Source organism: Rhipicephalus microplus, chromosome 8, assembly GCF_043290135.1.
Source record: "Rhipicephalus microplus isolate Deutch F79 chromosome 8, USDA_Rmic, whole genome shotgun sequence".
Taxonomy (NCBI): domain Eukaryota; kingdom Metazoa; phylum Arthropoda; class Arachnida; order Ixodida; family Ixodidae; genus Rhipicephalus; species Rhipicephalus microplus.
This window is the reverse complement of record NC_134707.1, coordinates 34,470,115-34,492,314: the sequence shown is the minus strand read 5'-3', so window position 1 is coordinate 34,492,314 and position 22,200 is coordinate 34,470,115. Positions and strand designations below refer to the sequence as shown.

At 45.2% G+C, this 22,200-nt stretch overlaps 1 protein-coding gene across 5 annotated transcripts in view; it reads right to left on the bottom strand.

Annotated features, from left to right (window-relative positions):
* Nucleotides 1–22,200, bottom strand: part of Tbc1d15-17 (TBC1 domain family member 15/17) — a 78,528-nt gene that overhangs the window by 31,916 nt on the left and 24,412 nt on the right. Inside the window, exons 6-7 of one of the 5 annotated variants that reach the window (XM_075871512.1) lie at nucleotides 19,234–19,342; nucleotides 3,121–16,432 (exon numbers count right to left, since the gene is read on the bottom strand). The exons of the other annotated variants lie outside the window; for them this stretch is intronic. Coding sequence (XP_075727627.1) covers nucleotides 15,823–16,432; nucleotides 19,234–19,342 — 719 coding nt within the window. The 3' untranslated portion in view covers nucleotides 3,121–15,822. Of the gene's footprint in view, nucleotides 1–3,120; nucleotides 16,433–19,233; nucleotides 19,343–22,200 lie in introns of those variants that run through there. 5 annotated transcript variants of the gene reach the window in all.

Sequence of the window (22,200 nt, the reverse complement as noted above, 5' to 3'; positions counted from 1 at the left end):
AGCCAACAAAAAGCGGGCAAAGGTGTCAGGATGCAAAACGTCAACGAGAATTTCAATGTGAGCTCTTTAGTGTGAGTTCACTGAGAAAAAAATCGCTAAAGCCATGCATAGGTAACCAGAGAAAACAAGTGCAGTACAGGCACGTGCGATTTCACAGCACTGCCGATAACTGTTACACAATGCATAGAAAGAAACACGGCATATCCAGGAAGTGAATGATGATTGGGCAAAGCAGTGAAATCCTTCAATTTTATCATAAATCCCCGTGACATTGACCCCCTACGCATGTAAATGAGTGAGAAAGCGATGGACAGTTATATACAAGGCTTATTGATCATAAATGGTATGTTTATCATTACTGCTTTATGGCACATTCATTCATTAATAATTATAACTATTCATTATTATTCATTAACATTCATTATTACTGCTTTGTGGCACTGAATCTTGCCTAAAATCGGCAAAAACGAGGTCTATGCCCATTTCCCTGGCAGTTGTTGGTGGTTTCCAGTCGCACGAAATGCATCATAGAGCATATAGAGACGTCATACACTGCACAAGACAGTCACTGTTCGCGATAATCATCATCGTCATCACCACGGCTACGGCACACACCAACGCTGCCAACGGACATGTCTTGACCTTAAGGAGCTTTGTCCTTAAGACAGAGGGATGAGCTAGTTTGCGAAAAATCTTTAAAAGAATGGAACATGCAAACACAAACACAAGAAGTCACAACATGCTGGTGCTTGTGGTGTCCCAGCTTGTTTCCTGTCTGTGTTGGCACACTCAGTCTTTTCAGAATCATAATGCAGTTCACTTCACTGCACGGCTTCAAGACGGTGGCACTGTGCTTTTCTGCACACTAAAAAAAGCAGAGTAGAAGAACTTTCCATTGTAGTCACGTGCTGTAGAATCATGTTACTAATCGGAACTGTCGCACGCGTAATGTCACACAGCCCAAATTTGACTGAAAGAGAAGGCGTTGTGCAAGTACAGCTGTGTTGCCAGTGCCAATGATTGGCCCGTGTCGTCGCGCGTCAAGTAACCTATGCGATGCTACTTCACAGTTCTATTTTGCTGGCATCAATACTGCCAGAACAAAAAGTCAACAACGACATCACACTCTCCCAATAATGTCACACAAGATGTTCGTGTTTGGGACAAGCGAGCCGTCCGCACGTGCGGACGGGCGACACTTTGGGTGCTGCGCTCTTTAAGATATGAATCTTCGTGGCAGTGCCACCTCTGTGTTCAGCGGAGGCAAAATTGTTAGCACAAGAAAGACAGACTGCCGTGTTCAAGCACAGAGGTGTCTGAGGTTCAATCCCTTGATCTTTCAAAGATCGTTCAGGGATTAATGAGGCAGGAATAATAGCATGCATGGTCATGGAGAGACTAAGGTTCGCAAATAAAGTCTTGATCCGATATAAATCTTTGAATCGCACAAGTTGGGGGCCATAGAAGGCATTACAGAATAAAATTTTTCAGTGACATCTATTATTTAAAACAGGCCTAAACCGTGGACCATGGACCACATATCTAGGCACAACACTGTACCTTAGAGCAATTTTACCACTGCATGAAAGTAAACAAATTTACTACTGGAGGCAACAAGAGAGAGCAGAAATAACAGTGGAGGAAAGCTATGCAATGCAAGTGCAGAAGTGGAGAATAGCAAATGCCCAGTAGAGCACGGTTAGCACAGCTGAGAAGTGGGAAAGTGATGTGAAGGCGAGGAGCATTGCGAGGATGGAAAGGAGAGGGTGTAATAGCACGACCATTTTACAGTGCAGCAGAGCCAGGAGTGGGAAAGAGTGGAAAGAGGTAAGGTTCCATGCAGGAAAGAGTGCAGTGATGCGGGGGCGAGAACTGAAACGAGGGGGTACAGCATAAAAAGCCTTGCGTAGTTGCGAGTAGTATAATACGGCGAGGAGATGGGAAAAGGAAATGGGATTAATATGTAGTGACGGGTGTGGAGGCGAGGTGTAGGGCGAGGAGTTGGGCTGAGTACACTATAGATATATAGCCTCTAAAGGTGTGAGAAAAGAAAGTGAATGTCGAAAGGAGGAATGAAGAAGGCAAAGCACAACCATGGAAAAGTATACCGAGGGGTAAGAAGAGAAGTGAGGAGGGAAAAAAGAAGTTAAAGTATAGCATAAGCATGTATAGTACAGCAAGGGGGCAGAAAGAGAACCTGAGAGTGAGTAGTAATGCGAGGGTTAAGAGAAAAAGGAGGTGAGAAACTAAACCAAAGAACAAAGAATGGTATAGGAGGTGGGAAAGGGAAATGCAAGTGAGGAGCAATGATGCCAGGGTGAAGAGGAGGGAAAGGTGAATTGAGGGTATAACATAGTTTAGTGGACGTAAGGAGAGGCCAGTTGGAGGTTGCACGGATGATAGAAAGGATGCCAGCGTCATCGTTTCAGCCTCACCCTTTTCACGTCCAAACGTGATAATTATGACATGCGTGTCATGTAAAATATGACAACATGCTACGCTCATAGCGTGCTCGGGGCTGTTTTGCTAGCTTCACATATACCAAATTTAGTAACACACTTGACGTGAATGGACGATGAACACAAATCAACCTTCCTCCTTCGTGCTTTGCATATAATCCATTCCCACTGTGCGTGGGATCTGCCAATTTTTTTTCTTTCCACACATTCATATTTGTCGGTGCACCCAGTTCAGCGCGTAGCCTCGCTGCTGTAACACCCTTCGAGGTGATTCAAGTAGTTAATAAATAAACAAATGTCACAGTGGGGGCCGATGCATAACGATATATAAAGTTTGACACCAAAATTATGCAGCAAGTGCCATCAATCCTTGCGGAATTTTCAGAGCACGGCCGTCTCCTTAGCAGCATGATAGAAAGGACGCCAGCATCACCGCTTTCCGTATTCGCACCATAGGTGTGTAGCTGTCCCAATGTGCTGGAGGCCATTTCGCTAGCTCCACATATATCAAGTTTGGTAGCACCAAATGACATTCCTAAACGAAGCCACAATGTTATGCCAGCAATGCATGCTACAAGGGAGGTCCTGTCTTCTGACAGAAACACAATGTCAAAGATGCAGTCACTTCATCATTCAGAAAGAAAAAGACATCACACAAAAATCGAGTGATAATGAATGTTTTTTAATGTTTATAGTGTCGGTATAAACAAGAAGGCAATGCCCACATTATAGCAGCAATGTTCGAAGGCACCATAAAAAAAAAAAAGAGGTAAGCTACAAACATTATAAAATGCAAGTACTGCACTAACAGGATAACAAAATCGTGATGGGTATAGAATAAAAAAAAATAGTATAAGGTGTTCAGCATTTGTCCATTTTTCTTTTTGTACAAGTGATCAATGTGTAATATGTGCATGGTATGAGAGTCATTCTTCGTTCACAGTCACGATAACAAACCAGACACATCAAAGGAACATGCCTGCAGCTTGAAGAATGAAAGAACACTTGACCTTTTTAATGTTAAAAATGTTCATGACAATTCATTTTAGAGCACAGCAACTAACCACTTTTAACCTTTTCTTTTAAGTGTAAAGAGGTTTATTGGGCGAACCAAATGGACAGGTGGAAGATTCGAGATAGCGACAGGACGAGGAAGATGGAGGAGTTCGAGCGCCGATCTCGTGGTGCCTTACTTTGCGATGATGCTTGTTGTTCCCTTTTGTTGTCATCATTCCTTCATTATAATTGCCCCCGTCGAGAAAGATGAAGCCATCCTGGCGATTCAACAGGTGGGAACGAGCGGGTCGAAGTACGGCTTCAAGGGGTCCACATGAACAATATCGTGTCCACGCCGACGATGGTCACCGAGTGGAGTAAGCGGTTCAATGGCGTAATTGACGGGCGATGTGCGCTCTACCACGCGGTATGGACCATGGTAATTTGAAAGTAGCTTGGTAGACAAACCAGGTGCACAGGGTGGTACATACAGGCATACAAGGGTTCCAGTGGAGAACTCTGCGGCAGGAGGGTGGTCGTCATCGCTGGCCTTTTTCTGGCGTTGCTGGTCAGCCGTAGTAAACTGCTTCGCTAGCTGGCGCATTCTTCGGCGTGACGGGCGGCTTCAGACACGGTCGTGCACTCAGATACATCTGGTGCGTATGGCAGCAAAGTGTGAATTGTGTGCGATGGTTGACGTACGTATAGAAGGTAGAATGGGGAAAAGCCGGTGGTGACTTGGGTAGCGGTGTTGTTCGCGTAGGTCGCAAACGGAAGAACCAGGTCCCAGTTGGTTTGGTCAGATGCCACATGCGTCGCGAGCATGTCACCCAGGGTCCGATTAAACCGCTCAGTCAGGCCATTCGTCTGAGAGTGGTAAGCAGTACTCACCCGGTGTACAATATGGCACTGACGGAGAAGTGCTTGGATTACATCGGATAGAAATACACGACCCCGGTCACTGAGGAGCTCGCAAGGAGGGCCGTGACGCAACACAAACCGATGGAGGATGAAAGATGCGACGTCCTGAGCGGTCCCCGTAGAAAGAGCAGCAGTTTCGGCGTACCGTGTCAGGTGATCTACAGCAACGATAGCCCACCGGTTACCTGCTGTGGTCAATGGCAGTGGTCCATAAAGGTCAATTCCGATGCGATCAAATGGGCGGTCAGAGCACTAGTGGAGCTGCTCCTGCATTCGGTGGCTGTTTTCGTCACTGACACTCGTGGCAGCTGCGAATAAACTGTCGAACAAAAGTAAACGTCCCACGCCAGTAGTACCGCTTCCTTAAACGTTCGTAGGTCTTGAAGACACCGGCGTGAGCGCACTGCGGGTCGGAGTGAAATGATGCACAGATTATAGAGCACAGCTTTCGGGGAATCACTAGCAGCCACTTCCTGCCATCTGGTGAGTAATTGCGCCGGTACAAGAGGCCACCTCGAATGGTGAAGTGCGAAGCCTGGCGTCGCATTGCTCGAGTGGTAGGAAGTGTCGGTACCCCAGATAAGACGTCTAGAAGCGAAGTTATCCATGGATCATCGCGCTGTGCAGAGGTCATTGTGTCGATGTCAAGAGCGGACAGCGCGTGTTCTATAGAAGATATAGAAACAACCTCAGCAGACAGTGGTGATGGTGAGAGCGCATCAGCATCGGCATGTTGGCGGCCGGAACGGTACACGACGCGGATGTCATACTCTTGAAGTCGCAGAGCCCAACGAGCAAGACGACCTGATGGATCTTTCAGCGACGACAACAAACATAAGGCATGATGTGATGGTCTGTAACTACAGCAAAGGTGCGGCCATATAAGTATGGGCGAAATTTCACAATCGCCCAAAGTATGACTAAGCACTCTTTTTCGGTAACACTGTAGTTTACCTCAGCCTTGCTGAGCGTTCTGCTGGCGTAGGCAACGACATACTCAGGGGATCCAGGCTTGCGTTGAGCGAGAACTGCACCGAGACCGACACCGCTGGCGTCTGTATGGATTTCAGTTGCAGCCGTGGGATCATAGTGGCGCAATATAGGCGGTGATGTTAGAAGACGGCGAAGAGTGGTAAATGCGTGATCACATTCGGAAGACCATGATGAGATGTCGTTGGCAGTGCTTAAAAGTTTAGTCAAAGGGGCAATTATGGAGGCAAAGTTGCGCACAAACCGACGAAAGTAGGAGCACAATCCTACGAAGCTGCGTAACTGTTTTACAGTCGTCGGTTTGGGGAATTCACCGACAGCGCGTAGTTTAGCCGGGTCAGAAAGAATGCCATCCTTTGATACGACGTGACTGAGAATGGTGAGCGTCCGAGCAGCGAAGTGGCATTTCTTGAGATTCAGTTGGAGCTGCGCATTCTTTAGACACGTGAGGACATGTTTCAGGCGTACAAGATGTGTTGTAAAATCGGGTGCAAAGACGACGATATTGTCGAGGTAGCAGAGGCATATGTTTTATTTCAAACCCCGCAGAACCGAGTCCATCATGCATTCGAATGTGGCCGGCGCATTGCAGAGGCCGAAGGGCATGACATTGAACTCATATAGCCCGTCCGGTGTCACGAAGGCTGTTTTTGGACGATCACCATCTGCTAAGGGCACCTGCCAATACCCCGAACGCAAATATAACGACGAAAAAAACTCGGCACCTTGTAAGCAATCAAGGGCGTCATCAATCCTGGGCAAAGGGTACACGTCTTTGCGAGTGATCTTATTTAGGCGCCTGTAATCAACGCAGAAGCGAATTGTATCATCCTTCTTCTTAATGAGAACGACAGGCGACGCCCATGGACTTTGGGAAGGTCGGATAACGTCGCGCTTGAGCATATCGTCAACCTGTTCGGTGATAACCTGACGTTCCGTGGCGGAAACACGGTATGGTCGCTGTCGTACTGGCGCGTTGGAACCTGTGTCGATGCAGTGAAAAAAACTGGGAGTTCGGCCAAGGGTAGGTTGAGCAATGTCAAAGGATTCACGAAACTGGTAGAGCAGCTGAAGGAGGTCAGAGCGTTCAGATGGCAATAGTCCGTCGGCAATCGATGAATCGAAAAGCTCACAAGGTGGTATATCGGAAGGGTTGAGGGCACTGATGGCGTCGTAGTCACCGGAACAATCTGGCGGCATGGTAAAAATTTGTTTTTTATCAATGGCATGCCCGTGTCCAAAAAATTCACCTTGAAACAGTTCGACGGGATACGGAAGGGGATTGATGAGGTAAAGAGCACTGTTTCCTTCAGAAATAGAGAGGGTTGAATAAGGCAAAAGAAGTGATCTTCGACTAAGGAAGAGGCTTGATGGCTCAAAGAATGCAGCTTCGTTCCTAATGCCGTCACAGAACACGGGGAGCAACACAGCTGCTGTCGGAGGAATTTCAGTGCCTTCTTTGACGACGAGTTTGCGTACGGCGAGTTGAATGCGGCTGGTTGGTTGGTCGTAAAACGGGAAAAGTTCAAGCTCCGATCTTGCACAATCAATAATGGCATGGTTACGCGACAAAAAATCCCATCCGAGTATGATGTCGTGTGAGCATGACGAAAGGACAACAAACTCAACAGTGTACTGGTCCTTCGCGATCATCAGTCGGACAGTACGGGCGGCTACAGGCTGAACCGGGTCCCCAATCGCTGTTTGCAAGGACATCATATTAAGAGGCGTCGTCACTTTTCGGAACTTGCGGCAAAGTTTAGCGTCTATCATGGAAACGGCCGCACCGGTATCCACTAGAGCATATGCTCGAGTACCTTCTACAAAAACTTCGACAATATTCGACGGCAATGTGCGAGGACTTGAGCATTTCGACAGCGCAGTTCTTGCCTCCTGAACTGCGGCGGTCAGTTTCCCTCGTGTTCAGAAGCTGGCCGACGACGCATGGGTGATAGGGAGCGACAACGAGGTGAAGGTGAGCGACCAGACATAGTACGCGGACATTCCCGTGAAGACGAGCTTGACTGAGGGCTAGAATTTTCCAGACGAGATGGAGGAAGGCCCATGAAGCTGTTCTGTGTCCGGGAGTCTGTGTATCCCGGCACGCGACGGCGGCAGTAACGGGCGATATGGCCAGGACCGCCGCATGCAAAACAGATGGGCCGGTTATCGCGCGTTCTCCAAGTATTGGCGACGAGGGGAGCAGCCCATGCGGCAGACGGGTGAGCTGAGGCTGTGGTGGCCATGGGAGGAACCCAGGTGGTGGACGGCTGAGTTGGGGCTGAGGTATACGGCAGTCCCTGGAACAACGGGGTGTGGTGTGGCCGCCGCCGCTTTAGTGCTTCAGCGTAAATAAGAGGCGCGGTGATGGGGGGCTGCTGCAAGGGCACCGGCATAGCCTCGGAAATCTGCTCCTGGACCACATGTCGGAGCATGGGAGCCAATGGTGGTGGGTGTCGCAGTGGCTATTGCTGCGAGGGCTCCTGGCGTTGAGCAAAAGGCAGCAGAGAAAGCTGCCGAGCCACTTCCTCTCGCACGAAATCTTTCATTTGTGCGAGAACGTTTGTCTGGTCAGTCATAACATCCAGTGCGGTCACTGGTTGGATTGTCTGGAATGAGCGTCGCGTCTGAGCTCGTTGCCTCCCCAATTCATCATAGCTTTGGCACAAAGTCACTACTTCTGCCACAGTGCTAGAAGACTTCGCGAGAAGCACCTGGAAAACATCATCGTCAACGCCCTTCATAATGTGCTGTATCTTCGCACTTTCGCTCATGGAAGCATCGACGCGCCGGCAGAGATCAATCACGCTTTCTATATATGATGTGAAAGTTTCACCTGGCTCCTGTGCCCGTGTGCGCAGACGTTGTTCGGCGCGTAGCTTCCGTAAGGCAGGACGACCAAAAACGGCACATATCGCCTCCTTGAAGGCGGACCAATTCGCGAACTCTGTTTCGTGGTTCGTATACCTCACCAACGTGGCCAAGCCACGTTGGTGAGGTAAAAATTGACAGTGCCCAACTTAGCAGCGTCATCCCACCTGTTGGGTCCACTGACTTTCTCGTATGACGACAGCCAGTCCTCTACGTTCTGGTCTTCGGTGCCCGCAAAGATCGGAAGGTCTCGCTGATGAACCGGGCCGGGGCAACTAGCGGCTGCGAGAGGTATTTTTTGTTGGGCAGCGTCAACTTGCATGGTTGACGGCAGGGTGCGGGATCGGAGTTCCAGGTTGTAGGCGACGTGGTTACCCAGCACCTCCACCAAATGTAAAGAGGTTTATTGGGCGAACCAAACGGGCAGGTGGAAGATTCGAGATAGCGACAGGACGAGGAAGATGGAGGAGCTCGAGCGTCGATCTCGTGGTGCCTTACTTTGCGATGATGCTTGTTGTTTGTTCCCTTTTGTTGTCATCATTCCTTCATTATATAAGTAATATCTGTTAACATGTTTCAGGTAATAGCTTGTGAACATGTCACACATGTCATCACTGACGACCCAGAAACAGTGCTAGTCATTTAACGCCGCAGCATTCAAATTTGTTCATTACTGAAATGAACACATCAAACCTCAAGTTTTTAAAACATTTAAGGGAAAGAACTGAAGTGCTCCGAAGTGTGTAATCGTGCGAAGCAGTCAGTCTCCATTGCAGTGTAACAAAATGAACTGAGAAAGCCACATACACAAAAAAAGAGCAAAATGATCAGGCACACAGGAAGTAATGAATAAGAACTCAATGTGAAATGTCAAGGCACAAACAAGAATGGGAAGCTAAGAATGCATTACTTTAACTTTGCATAGTGATTCCATCTAAGAGCCTCTGGCACGCCGGCGTGTCTACAATAGGCCCTTTCGAAACTCTTGCGGACTACAAGTACGCAAAGATGGCTTTGTTCCTCTATATAAAGCAGCTCAAAAGCAAAAGACCTCAAAATGGAGGCCAGAACTCGAAATATGTTAAGTCAATACATGACTCGCCAACCACTGGTGAGACCCAATGTCGCAACCTTCGTCAGGTCAGACTGACTGGCCTAAGGCCCCAACCACGATCGGATCAAAACTGACCCGAAACCTCAAGCACCAGACATAGAAAAGGAACACTTTGATTCCCCGACACAATAAACAAGTGCTCATAAAGCAGGTAGGTATAAAAACAGCAAATGAAGACGGTCAGCGAAAATACATGACAGCACAGGCTTGGCACAGTAAAGGTAAAAACATGGCTAACAATGTTGAAGAGAAAACAAGTAGGTAAACGAGGATTAGTGGCATATTCATTCATTTCATTTTTTTCTTACATAAAAAAATCTGAGGCACACAACCAGCCATGATATGCAATGTTTTGCTAGTTGCCGCCTTTTGTGCATCGCAGCGTCGCGAACACAGAAGGCAAGCCACTGAGGTTGTCAATTGTACAATGAAATACAGTACACAGGGGTGGAAGTGGAGTTTTGGAGCAGCTCAGGGAGCAGGAATAATGCTGTTTTGCAGCAACTTCGGCGCAGGAAAATGGTAGCGGTGGAGCAGGTTTGGAGCCCCAGAAGGTGTGTTTTGGAGCAACGCATGTCAGTTTTGGAGCAACTTCCTGGGGTCAAACATTATTGTCAATCAAAATTATTTCTCGTAAATAATTCCAATGGTTTTCACTAAACATTCAGTACTAATGAGCTGACCAGACTTACTACCTACAAGTGCATGTGTGTGTGTATATCCCTTTTTCATGTTCCCATCATTAAACATCACAGCTGACAGAGAAATAACTCCGAGAAAATAAGGGATAGCTGATGCTTATCTCTTGTTTTCATAATCGCTAGACAATCGTGGCACACTTCGCCTTTCAGAAATTTTTTTATCGCCAGGCCAATTAAACAAGCTACTCTGCTGATTTGTGCTTGGTCTGGAGCGAAGCGGGGCGAGTGATTGGCATGGCAAATCTGCGCACACGGTACAACTAGTCGCCCAGCAGCGACGGCGCGGGCTGCATAGATGCCGTGCTGCACGCAACTAGCCAGGAGATAACTCCACGAAACCACTCAGTGTTTCAATGAAACTGTCAGTTGTCACTTAGTGTCCAATTGCCATGGAGATGCACACATATGGACACATATGGAGATGCACGCAATGGCACATATAAGGAGATGCACATTTGTACTTGTAAATGCACGCTGCCATTCAGAGTACGATTATGCCACGTTCCCCCCTGGTACGAATTAGTATCAAGATTTCACTGCATTGCTAGATAACCCACAGTTACTCATGTTGGTGTCAGGACATTTGTGGGGAAACCACGGTGATAACAGCGATGAGACGAGCACTAGCAAGACCCATGAATGAACCGAATTACAATGTGATCACAATCGAACATGTGACTGAACTACACTAGATATGGATGCGGCTACATCCTTTGTGTAGCCAACTGTCAGTGTTGCTCGGTCGATGACAATAATTGCCTAAATTTGGTAGTTTACACTTTCAATCGACAATTTTAGCCGAAATCGCCGTTTATGCACAGCATGGCGTAGCAGGTCAGGTCGGCGCACAATGGTGCAATTAGAACTTCCACCCCCGAGTACAGTTTCAAGAAAGAAAACAATGAAGCATATTTGTAAGATCTTACTGTCAAACAACATCCATCACCATCATTTTGAGCTTTCTCATTTGAAAAACGCTGCATTCACTAAATATATTATCGAGAACAATTAATCACAACGATGCAAAAAAAATGTGCAAGATGTGTGCGATGTTTATTGTTGTGACAGTAAGACATCCCAAATGCATCCTTCCTCGGAAGGACTAATAACAAGAGCTACATAAACGACATACCTCACCTTATAAACAAAGAAGTTTCTCAGGTGATGAAGAGTGGTATCGCAAAACAGTGCAAGACATGAACATCCAGCTTTTGCCACCACCTCTTAAAAAAGCACAGCCAGAAGCAAATTCTTTAAATCCAAAAGTTGCTAATGAAATGAAACAAATTGGTACTACATATTACAAGCACGCGAACATCTGCAGGACAAGCAATGAACAAAAAGGCTCATTGCTACACACCATAGGTTTACAATTTTACGTGCTAGAAAAGCATAACTTGATTGTGGAGAGTGCCTTACAATGAGTGCCACAATTCTAATATCAGTCAATGAACCACCCAGACTGCACCCAGCCGAACGTATGAAACTGTTCCCCATATGGAAATAGAAATCTACTAGAAAACTAGAAACTAGTAATGAATCGCAAGGGCACAAGCACACGATAACACCCATTGCAGAAACAATGGCAACATGATACACTGACAACATTCAACCTCAACAAAAGCATGAGAGTTTGAAGAACCTGTGACCAAGGAATGAAAAATGACGATGCCGATTGAAAGCTTAATGAGGCATCATTTAGTACATGAAAATGGAAATCAATCCACCACTAAGTAGTGACCATCAGGTGCTTATTTCATACTGATATGGGGAACAATAATGTGCAGTGTGTTTAAGAGACAGAAAAATGAGTGCCACAAGCAACGAAATCAGACTACAAATTCACAACGTTGGCACTGTTTGCGCTTGCCTGTGTGTACAACGCTTTCGAAAAACTCTGAGCCACACAGTGATGATCGGAGAGATATATTCACACTGGCAAGTGACAGACAGTACAAATGACTACAGCTGTCGGCTACAGAAGTCGACGTGGCTTGTGCACCAACCCCCGCATTCACCTAAGTTACTGTCTCAAAAAATCTCGTTACGAAATGTTTCCAGCATCAGAACATCTCGGTGCCTTGCTCAGAACCAATTTTCTGCTATGCTTGTAGTGTCATCTAGACTGACCAATACAGTGAAGTCTGGATAGCTAACAGTCATTTTATAGACCTAATAACTGCGCTAGTAAACACGCACACAAGACAAGAGAGGACGTCCCACTGAAAGACCGTTTTAAGAACTGCTCGGCAGATGGCTATTCCCACATATCTAAGCACTGTAACGAATTTAAAGAGGTAACAATAACAAGTGCAAACCACTTCTGATTAATACCAAGGTTTAGTGTCGTCCCAGGCAACGCACACCCGAGTAGTATTCGAAACACTCAACGTTTCACTACACATGGATGTATAAGCGAACGTTCGGTACCTCTTGCTCATTGTGAGCCGGTAAATTTAGAAGCTACTTTGTGACGAAGCCAAATCACTGTCCGACAAGCTTGTTTCATCAATGTTCACTGCTTGTATGTCATCTTTGAACTGTGGCACGTTCATCTGCGAGTCTGCATGCGCCATGTCTTCCCTCATCTTTCGCAACAATTTACTGGCGCAGTTACTTTAAAGTCACGCACATGCGCATATGTAACTGCATTTTATTCCTATCAAGAGGAAATAAGAAAGTTGAATGCAAAAAGTTACAATTAAAAGGCTCCAACGTGCCACGAGAAGTGAAAACAAGAGACTACTTTCTCACAGCTCGCTTACTTTTACAGCCTGTCTACATCACTTCCTGGCTGTTTATTGTATATAGCTTGTGGGCATCACTCGGTAGTGGGATACATGATGCTGCAAATAAACTCCTAAATATATGGGGATAAAACTAAAAACCCGACAAGACAGATGCCAACTGTACTTAGTGAGGCCGGTGTAAATACATTCACAATCAGACGAGCTGTCAAATGCTGATGAACGAAACAAATGAGTACTTTTAAATTTGAATGGTTTGTCACAATTGAATGGTTTGTCACAAATGAACTCAATTTTCACAAAATTGCTCTTTTTCCAAGAGAATTTTTTTTCTTGGCCAATAAGTTTTTTATTGTATTTACACGTGTTGCAACAGTTTTTGTCTTCGTCACTTGGCATGGCTCTCTTCGACATTGAACATAAATTACCAACTCAAACCAAAACAGTTTGTACGGACTCCTTTATATAAACACTGACTCCATCATTAAAAGCTAAATGTGAAATATGCACAATGACATAGTTACTGTCCTAATGTTATGCACAAAGCGGCGTACATCACTGCCTTTTCACAACTTCAAACCTATAACGGGACTGACCTCAAACAATCACTTTCACAAGCAAACAACGCACCATCACTTAACCGTGCAACCGACAAAAATGGCTGCACGATGTCTGCCACTTGCGAGTGTGAATTCACTCTGACATGTAACATAACAACTACCATAGATAAAGAAAGAAGGCATGACATTTCCTTCCAAAAACACACCAGCAATGACATTACAAAGGAAAAACAAAAATGATGATCAGGAGGTGAAGGCGGCTAAATGGTTTAACTAGGTGTGTGGTTGCAACAAGAAATGCAAAACTTTGGGATGATTTTTGCCGAGCTGGCAGTGACGAGAAGGCTGTAGTAAAACTTAATTATAACACGTTTGAATATCGAATATAAAACAACAATATATATATAACAATATATAGAACCATATAAAAACATGCTTTTCAAAGAAAAATATTAATGTCGAGTGGTGTATTGTCATTTGAGAAGATTAAAAGAAAAGCACTGAAGGTTAAAATGCTGACAAAATGTTATTCCCTTGATGAAATCTAACACAATAAAAGACATGAATTACTTTGATCACTGAAATCCATTGTTGATGTGAAGTAAACAGTGAGAAAAAAACTGCCAGGCGTGCGTGGATTGCGCAGCACAGTCACTGCGAAAGCTAAAAAAGCGGCCTTTCAGAGCCTTTTTCCAAACATTCTTTGTGTAACTGCTAAATGCACACTTGGTGAGTAACCACTACGCCATAGGAATCCCAATTTTTATGCAGTAAGCTGGCAATTATTCGTCATTCTTCCAAGAAGCACAGTATCTGCTACACACTTGCAAAGAAATTTTGTGCAAATTTTTCATGGAGTGGCTGATGACGATATATACCTGAAGTTGGCATGCACCACAGTTAAAAAGGTGATCAAGAACAAACTTCTGTAATGGGTTGGAGCAATAGACGACCCACTTGTTATGCAATTCACATCATGTGACATCTACTTGTTCCTCTTAAGTTCTAAAACTCTTTATTACTCATATTAATGCAATTCCTATCCCAATATCAAACCTGCCTAAGGCCAGTTTGCAAACAAGTTTCAAGCACCGGCGTGGCTCAGTAATTAAATACTGGGCTGGCATGCAGGGGACTTGGGTTCGAATCCCACAGTCTCCTTAATGTTTTTTATTTACTGAGTTTTTTTATTCTTTCGTGCGTAGTAGTTACGAACAACAGCCGCCGTGGCGGACAACTGCGGCGCAGTATGCGACCCGTGTTGTGATGTCATAACAGCTCTCACTGTAATAATTCATGACAAATTACTGCTGAATTCCAGTAGAGCAGTCGGAGCAAGCTTTCTGTGCTCTCTTTAGAGCAAGTTTGTTGCAATGCAAGAGGAAGGGCACAAGCCTCGGGCTGTACTGACATAGCCTGCTTGGGTTCAATGCAGCCGCCACTCTGCGAAAATGCAAAAACTGCTTCGCAACGTTTAGGGGTCTGGGCCGAAAACTCGCAGAACGCATTTCCTCCAGCTGCTTTTTTACGTGTTTAACATACCCGGGGCGGCACCGAGGCAGCCGTAACCTTTTGTTTTTAACATGAGCTTTCATGGAAGCTTGACTTTGACAGACGATTTGCTTGCGAAGAAGGCACTGCTCTACAATGAAGACGAGCAACGAGGCACAATCAGAGGGCTGCTTTAAATCCATTGTTGAAATTCAACCTGCTAACAAACACACAACGCAGTGAAGCTAGAGAAGTTTGTCTTTTTCTAAAAAAATAGTAAGGAAGAAAATTAAAAAACTTGTACCCATAAGCGTGCACAAGTCCCATCCTCTTGCCTGGCCTGACAAACAAAGGTAAAAAAGCCGTTGACATATGGTACTGCGGATGATAAAAACAAAGCGGTTTCTTGCATGTCAGGCAATCACTAGAGTTACTTGACGTAAATTCTTACAAGTGTTCTATAATAAAGAAGACATGTGTCTTTCACGTTACTGGATGCAAAAAGGAATTTTTTTGCAGATAACCAGCGCTGCCAGCTGCACATATCGCAGCAAAATGTTATGCAACAAGTCTTGTCGTAACAGTCACAGATGGCGCCATCGAACAATTCATTTTTTTTCAAGGGTACCACACCTAAAAGCAATTAGAAACGACAAGTGCTCCACAAAATACCACCTCTACGCGACACGCAAATGCAAAGAGCCAGCAGTTTAGCCGTCAGGTATAATCTGTACCTGGTCTCCTCAATTATATACACAACATTCCTTGCAATGACGCGAATTCTATTTCGGCACTTTTGGAGCCTGCATTGCATGTTAGTATGACAAAATTGGTCCGAGTTACGTTAAGCTTCTCGTAAGATTTAAAAAGCTAAAACACAGTTTGCACAGCCTTCCCTCCACTGCCGAGGTTTCGGCCTATGCTACCACAAGCTTTAGAGCATGGACTTTACTAAGCTGCGGGAAAACGCAGTCACGCCACACCGCCGCCTCCCTCGGACTGTTGTTGGAGCTTCCTCCTTTTTGTCTCGTAGTACTCCATCTTCGCCCTCAGCACCGACATTTTCATCTTGTGCTCTCGGCGCTTGAGGGACACCACCTCGCTCGCCGCCTTCTGCACGGCGTCGCACATCTTTGTGATCGAACCCATGAACGTGGTCCCATTGACTTGGCCGTCCATGTAGTCTGTCCGCGCGTGGGGGCGGGCGTCCCACGATGCCGTGCTGCGCTCCTCCTCGCTGCCACCCGGCTCCGCCCAGTAGTCCAGCTTCGGTTCCGGGGGAGGGTCCTCCGGTTCCTTCTTGATCCGCATCAACGGAGCCGGAAGGTTGCCGTTCGTCGTCGAGTGTTTCGATGAACCCACGTGGTTCTCGCCGTCGAAGACATGGTCGTCGAACGGTTGGCTGCTGTCTCCGTTGCTCATCGTGCCGCCATACTTGAACTCAGAGTCATCGGTCAGTTGGCTGGACATTTCCGACGGATCCGGTGTCCTCGGTAGCAGTATCACTTCGGGGTGATGCGACTCCGACAGATACGGAGCGTCAGACTCCAGGCACGACGACGGACCCAAGATAGAGTCGCCCCTGATTTTTCCCAAGACAGGGAAGGAATGGAGAGGGTGAAAGGAAAGAGAACACACGCCCATCGTCAATAAGCAAACTCAACAAGGCGGGAACAAACAAAACACGTGGTACACTCAAACCTCATTATAACAAAGTTGCATCTTACAGAAAAACAAGTTTGTTATATCCGAAAATTCGTTATAGAAAACTATGTCTATTGCAAGACTATTCTTCATTCCCTTCATTGTAAACAATATTTCGTTATATCGAGGTTTGAGTGTGAAATGTTGGTAGATGAACGCATCTGAGCTTGAAAAACATCACAGTACTGAGACACAAAGCAGCCAAACAACGCAAGCAAGATAAGCTGCCAGTATCTATTGTCGGTGCCATTTGTTTTCGTAAAAGCAGCAGATGCTGGAGAAGCCTAGCACAAAATTCCAAGAACTTCCTAAGATTTGGACCCAATTTATTTCTTTTCGTTCACATGACCAAAATCCTTACACCATAAAAAAAGTTTTTCTTTTTTTTTTTTTTTCTAAGAGTAGCAGCAATGGTTCAGTGTTGATCAAAAATGCCACTGGTAGTCTTTGTATATTTTATGCAATGTAAATATTGATGCCCCTCCGCTCAATGCCCTTTAATGGGACTGTAAGAAATATTGAATAAATAAATAAATAAATAAATAAATAACCAAGAATTTCAGAAGTAGCTCGACTTTTCTTCAAAATCTACTATCCCGGAATCTGGAAAGATTTATCTGTAGTTGACAACAGTGATTAGATTTGTGTAAGTGAATTCAGGTCAAACTTTTTCACTTGGCATTTAAAATATTAAGTCTCTTATTTTCGGTGTGGTTTCCACTTCTCCAGCAACACACCGTACCCCCTAATTTTGCATTCAGCTCAAAATGTCCCCAAACCCTCCTAATCTCTTACATCTATGATGATATTTGTGGGCAGGAAATGGTGAACACTAGCGTGTCAGGGGCATTTAGGTCAGGCCTAGGCCCTAGTCTAGAATAGCATTTTAGAACGCTTCCAAAATTTCAGTTACGTATTACCCATTGTTCAAAATATACCCCAAATTGGGGAACTTTTTAGAAAAGCGGGCAGCGTTTACAAGCCGCCCAGTGAAAGTGTAAGTTACTGAATAGAGTCGAAGAGGAAAGCAAGCTAGTTTGTGCACTGTTCCATAATCAACAGTTTTAGGACTTCAACAATACTAGCTGATCTTGGGCATTTCAGAACTCCTTTGTGACTGTGATGCATTGAGCTAAAGTGAACGAAAAACATCTGTCTATTTCGTACATAGATGGCAAAAGTGATTTTCTTTTCAAGCACACACATATTTCAATATTTTTTATTCCCCTGACAAAGTGGCAGCAGGCATTCTATGTGAGAGGCTCGCACCCTTCTTTAAAATTTATTCTGAGATAATGTGAGAGCTGACAAATTAAAGCTGGCGAGTGCACAAGGTCATGAACCACTTAAAGAAACTTTTACAGGGTTGCATCAGTCTAGAGATATTCATTCAAAAAGTGTACGAAATATGTTGTGCCAGTTACTTTTTTCAGCACACAAAACATCATTTTGTTACAAAAGTAACAACCCAGAGTTTTTATGGCAAATTCAATGGGGCACATCCCAAGCCACGATAGACATTTACCATGTACCCCAAATTATGTTATAGGTGCTATAGTGGAAGTGCTCTCTACAAGTACTGCAGATTGAACGAGTTGACGCATAATAAAATTGTAAGAAATATTTTTCTTCCTGCTCATATGAGCAGCGCCATAGCAATACAACTTGGAAATGCACCTGCACAAAGGCCATGCTTTCCTTCACAAGGAAGCCAGGAGTAGTGTTGCGAGTGTCGTGTGCCAAGTTCGCAGCACAATCATTTTGCGGGAAAGAATCAAATCATGTTTCAATAAATTTCAGACACCAGCAAGAAATCGGGCTGCTCAGCAGTACTGAATTGGATTAAACGATTAGGCTAGAGTTGCCTGACGCAAGTGAAATTGGAAGGCGCTTTGCTCAGAATTGCACCGTGCTGACGAGACACGCCACCGCGCCTTGACGGTTTACGTTTGAAGGACAAGAAAAACTTTTGGGCTAGTTTGTTCAGTACATGAAACAAAGCCACAGCAGTGAGAACACAGGGGCCAAGGGAGAGGACAAGACACGTGCTACGTCCTGTCCTCTTCCTTGGTCCTTGTAATTTCAAGTACTATGACATTGTGGCAGACTTTCTTCTTCTGCTGTGTTAGCACCCGTGACATGTACTAATAAACTGCTTCAAATTGGTAGTTACTGGCAACCCAGACCTGAACAAAGAAGCGTTCGGGTTTGTACGGCTTCAACCCCGGTCCTGCTACAATTGCAGCCAGCCAGGTACCCTCTGGGGATGTTGTCAAAGTTATAATCACCATAATGCTACCATAGTTAAGGCTGGCTTGCCGATCCCATGTTATGCTTCATTAAAGCACACATCAAGTTCCGCATTCATCATCTCACATCAGAAGTTCATAAGTCTAAGCTACTCTCAGAAGCATTGCTCCTACTACGAAATGGCCGAGATATGCAGCGATTAAATTCCACATCAGACAGACTCTTCCTCGTGGACTCATCCGGCCAACACACAGGCGTGCGTAAAGCAGCCTGCCCACTAGTACAGGAAGTGTGACACAGCTTGAGTAATCATAGGCTTGAAGAAATTTTTCGTTATGCCCGGGAAACCATGTGCTCAACAATTTCTAATATCTCACCTGAAACACGCACGACAAACTAAAACGGCGGGCCATGACGAGAGGTACTTACGCGTCCACATCCATTGAGGTGTCGTCATCCCTCAACTGGAATTCGTCTCCAACGGTCTCGAATACCTTCACCGAAAGCGCAGTGAACTGTGCCGATGTGAGGTCCGCATCTAAAAGCCCCCAATGTGAAGAGGCAGGGCCAAAGGGGAGAGAAGGATCAACTGCAGTTGATCTGCGCCTAGGCTTAAAGCACCAGATCAGACAAAACTTCAATAAGTCGATGCAGCTAAACAGTTGGAAGAAAAAGACAACGCTCACGAGACTACGCTATTCCAGTGAATCGAACAGACAATCAGGTCAGGGAAAGCATAATTCAAGCAGAATCCCTCTTTTGCAGTGGTGAAATCTGAACTCACAACCTCAGAACTTGAAGATATTAGAAGGTTATGAGGTTCCGACCCCATTGACGAAAAAGGTTATCTCTCGTCCTCTTCAAATGACCTGAATTCGGCACAATCATTACGCTAAAGTTTACAACAGTTAATGTTCTTTATGCTTTCCCTGACCTAGCGTATTTACTCTACTATAAGGCGACTGTTTTGAGAATTCTACCAGAAGTTCAACCTCACGTTACAACTGAATATCGAAATTCGATTTGTCTGAAGAGTGCAACAATGCACACTATTCTCTTATTATTATTTTTTTTCTTCATAAACACAATGAAAAGCCTACCCTCATGCTACAATTGTAATTGCATTGTAGTTGAATAAATATGGTAACAGTTCATTCGATTCACTAGCTAGTAACTAGAATATAGACGGCCCCCTAGAAAGAAGCTGCCCTTTATTCTACACACTCCGAAAGAGGTATCTCTGGCTGGGTCAAGAAATTGTGATGCTGAAATCTTAGCAGGCCACAGGCTTTGAAATAGGCTCAACATTTCAGGATCCTTTCAGACCCTAATAAGGGGGTGGCTGAAGTGGTTGAAAGGGTAATGCTTCCAAACGTCAGGTCCATTTCAAAAACTGTGGCAGGAGCGACTTCAGCATCTGCAAGCATTAGCAATTGCAAAGTATTTTTTTCACATCAGGAGGTATCGTGCAAGCAGTTTGTGCAGTGCAAAATGAACCCACTGTACTTTCTAGAATCATTTCTTTGATTGCCATCGCAAGGTGTGGTTTACAGAGATGCCATATCAGTACTAACAGCATTTGATGCCCCCATCTCCCTATGGACGAAAAGGAATGTCTCAAAGTGCTACTTCCTTTTCAAAGGCCTTGTTTCTCCCACTACAACTTGAAAACGACCACAGCAGGTCTAACAAATTGACTGAAGCAGGCACATATTGTACTCAAAGTGATTCCAAAGTCAATCAGGAACTGTGAAAAAAAAAAAAAAAAACGTTAAAAGATACACGAGCTTTACCTTTAAAAGTGGAAGACAATTGTAAAGTTACCGGGACAAAACTAATCCACGTTTCATTTCAATTCGACTGCATAATATAATTTCCTGAAGTTGCCCCAAGAAAATTGGCTCTTATTTGGGCACCCTTGACCTGTTTCGGTTCTTTACATTTATCGGAACTTCTTGGTCATGGACAATGCCAATGACTATCACACCGGATTGGACACGAAATTCGTTCCTAAACACTACCACATTAATGTAACATTTACCAGCTTCTTTCTCACACCCATGCACAGTTGCCCCTGCACTGCCGTGCAGGCACCCTGGCATCCCGTAAAGGCACTATGGGTGCATCGTGACGTACCGAGCATTTACAAATTATTATTTTCTTTCGTGCGAGACTATCTAGATGGCATACAATTTCATACATACTAGTATTAATTCAGACATGCCTCCTTTCAGAGCATATGCACACAATTGAAAGGCTTTTTGCGCTCTCAAAGCAATACAGCCTCCCTATCCCCGATAACAAGTGCAGGAAGAAGTACACTTGAATGAATGACAATTATCTCTCTCAGCCCACAGGGTGCTTCACTGCATTATGTAGCCGCACTGAGACGAGGCACATTGAATAGAACTTGAAGATATGGAGAGCATATAAAAACTCCTCCCTCACACATGATGTTCATCTCTGGCAACACTACTGAAGACAATACTTGGCAACACTACCGAAGACAATACCTATCATGGCAATGTTTCCGGATGCCTAGTTGCTGCCCAAACGGATATCATTTGCGTGTTACAAGTAGTAACTTCATAGGCCGGCTTATGTTTAGAAACATATTAACAAAGTACCTAGAGTTGTTTCTCACAATTTTCCTAGACCAACATTACTAGACCGCCACCATGCAGCCCACTGTGATTAATTAAGTAAACATGCGTAGACGATGAGAAAGGATTGGCTGCGTGTCTTTTGGCGCCAGCACTATATGTGAGGCTAGCCAATCAGCAGTTGAATTGTGGTTTGGTGGCTCGGGGAGGTCGGGTGCCACGATTGGGCCACGTACCACAAATATGTGGCCAAATGCTTGGTGGCTAGGAACGAGCTGAAGCACTGGCACACACAATACAGCAGGCCAAAGCATTGGGGGCAGGCAACGCAGGTTCCAGCCATGGAACGCAGCCATCCGTGCTGCTGCCACCCATCCACCACCTTGGGCAGTGTTGCCAGTACGAGCACTGCATCAGGCTCGCCATCTCAGCATGGAGCAATGTGTCTTCTATGCCTGTTGACTGCTCTCGCAGTATGACCTGGTGTAGTGAAGTATGACCCATGTAGTCTGACCCGTATGATCGCCCACAGCATCACACGTCGAGACGTGCATTGCTTTTTTATCGCCTCTCGCTCACGTCTCGCGCGCCTCCAGCTCCTGTGTCTCAGTGTCCGTCACATCAATCATCGCATTGCGAGATCTTTGAACTTTTTTCTTCAAGTTCCACTTATTGCAGTCTTTGGGCACATTAGTTTTCTACTTTGTGTGTCATTTCACTTAATGCTTGTCGATATTATTTTTGTTGTCACAAATGCCATGCGTCTCTTATGGCAGTCGGTGTCCTCAAGTTC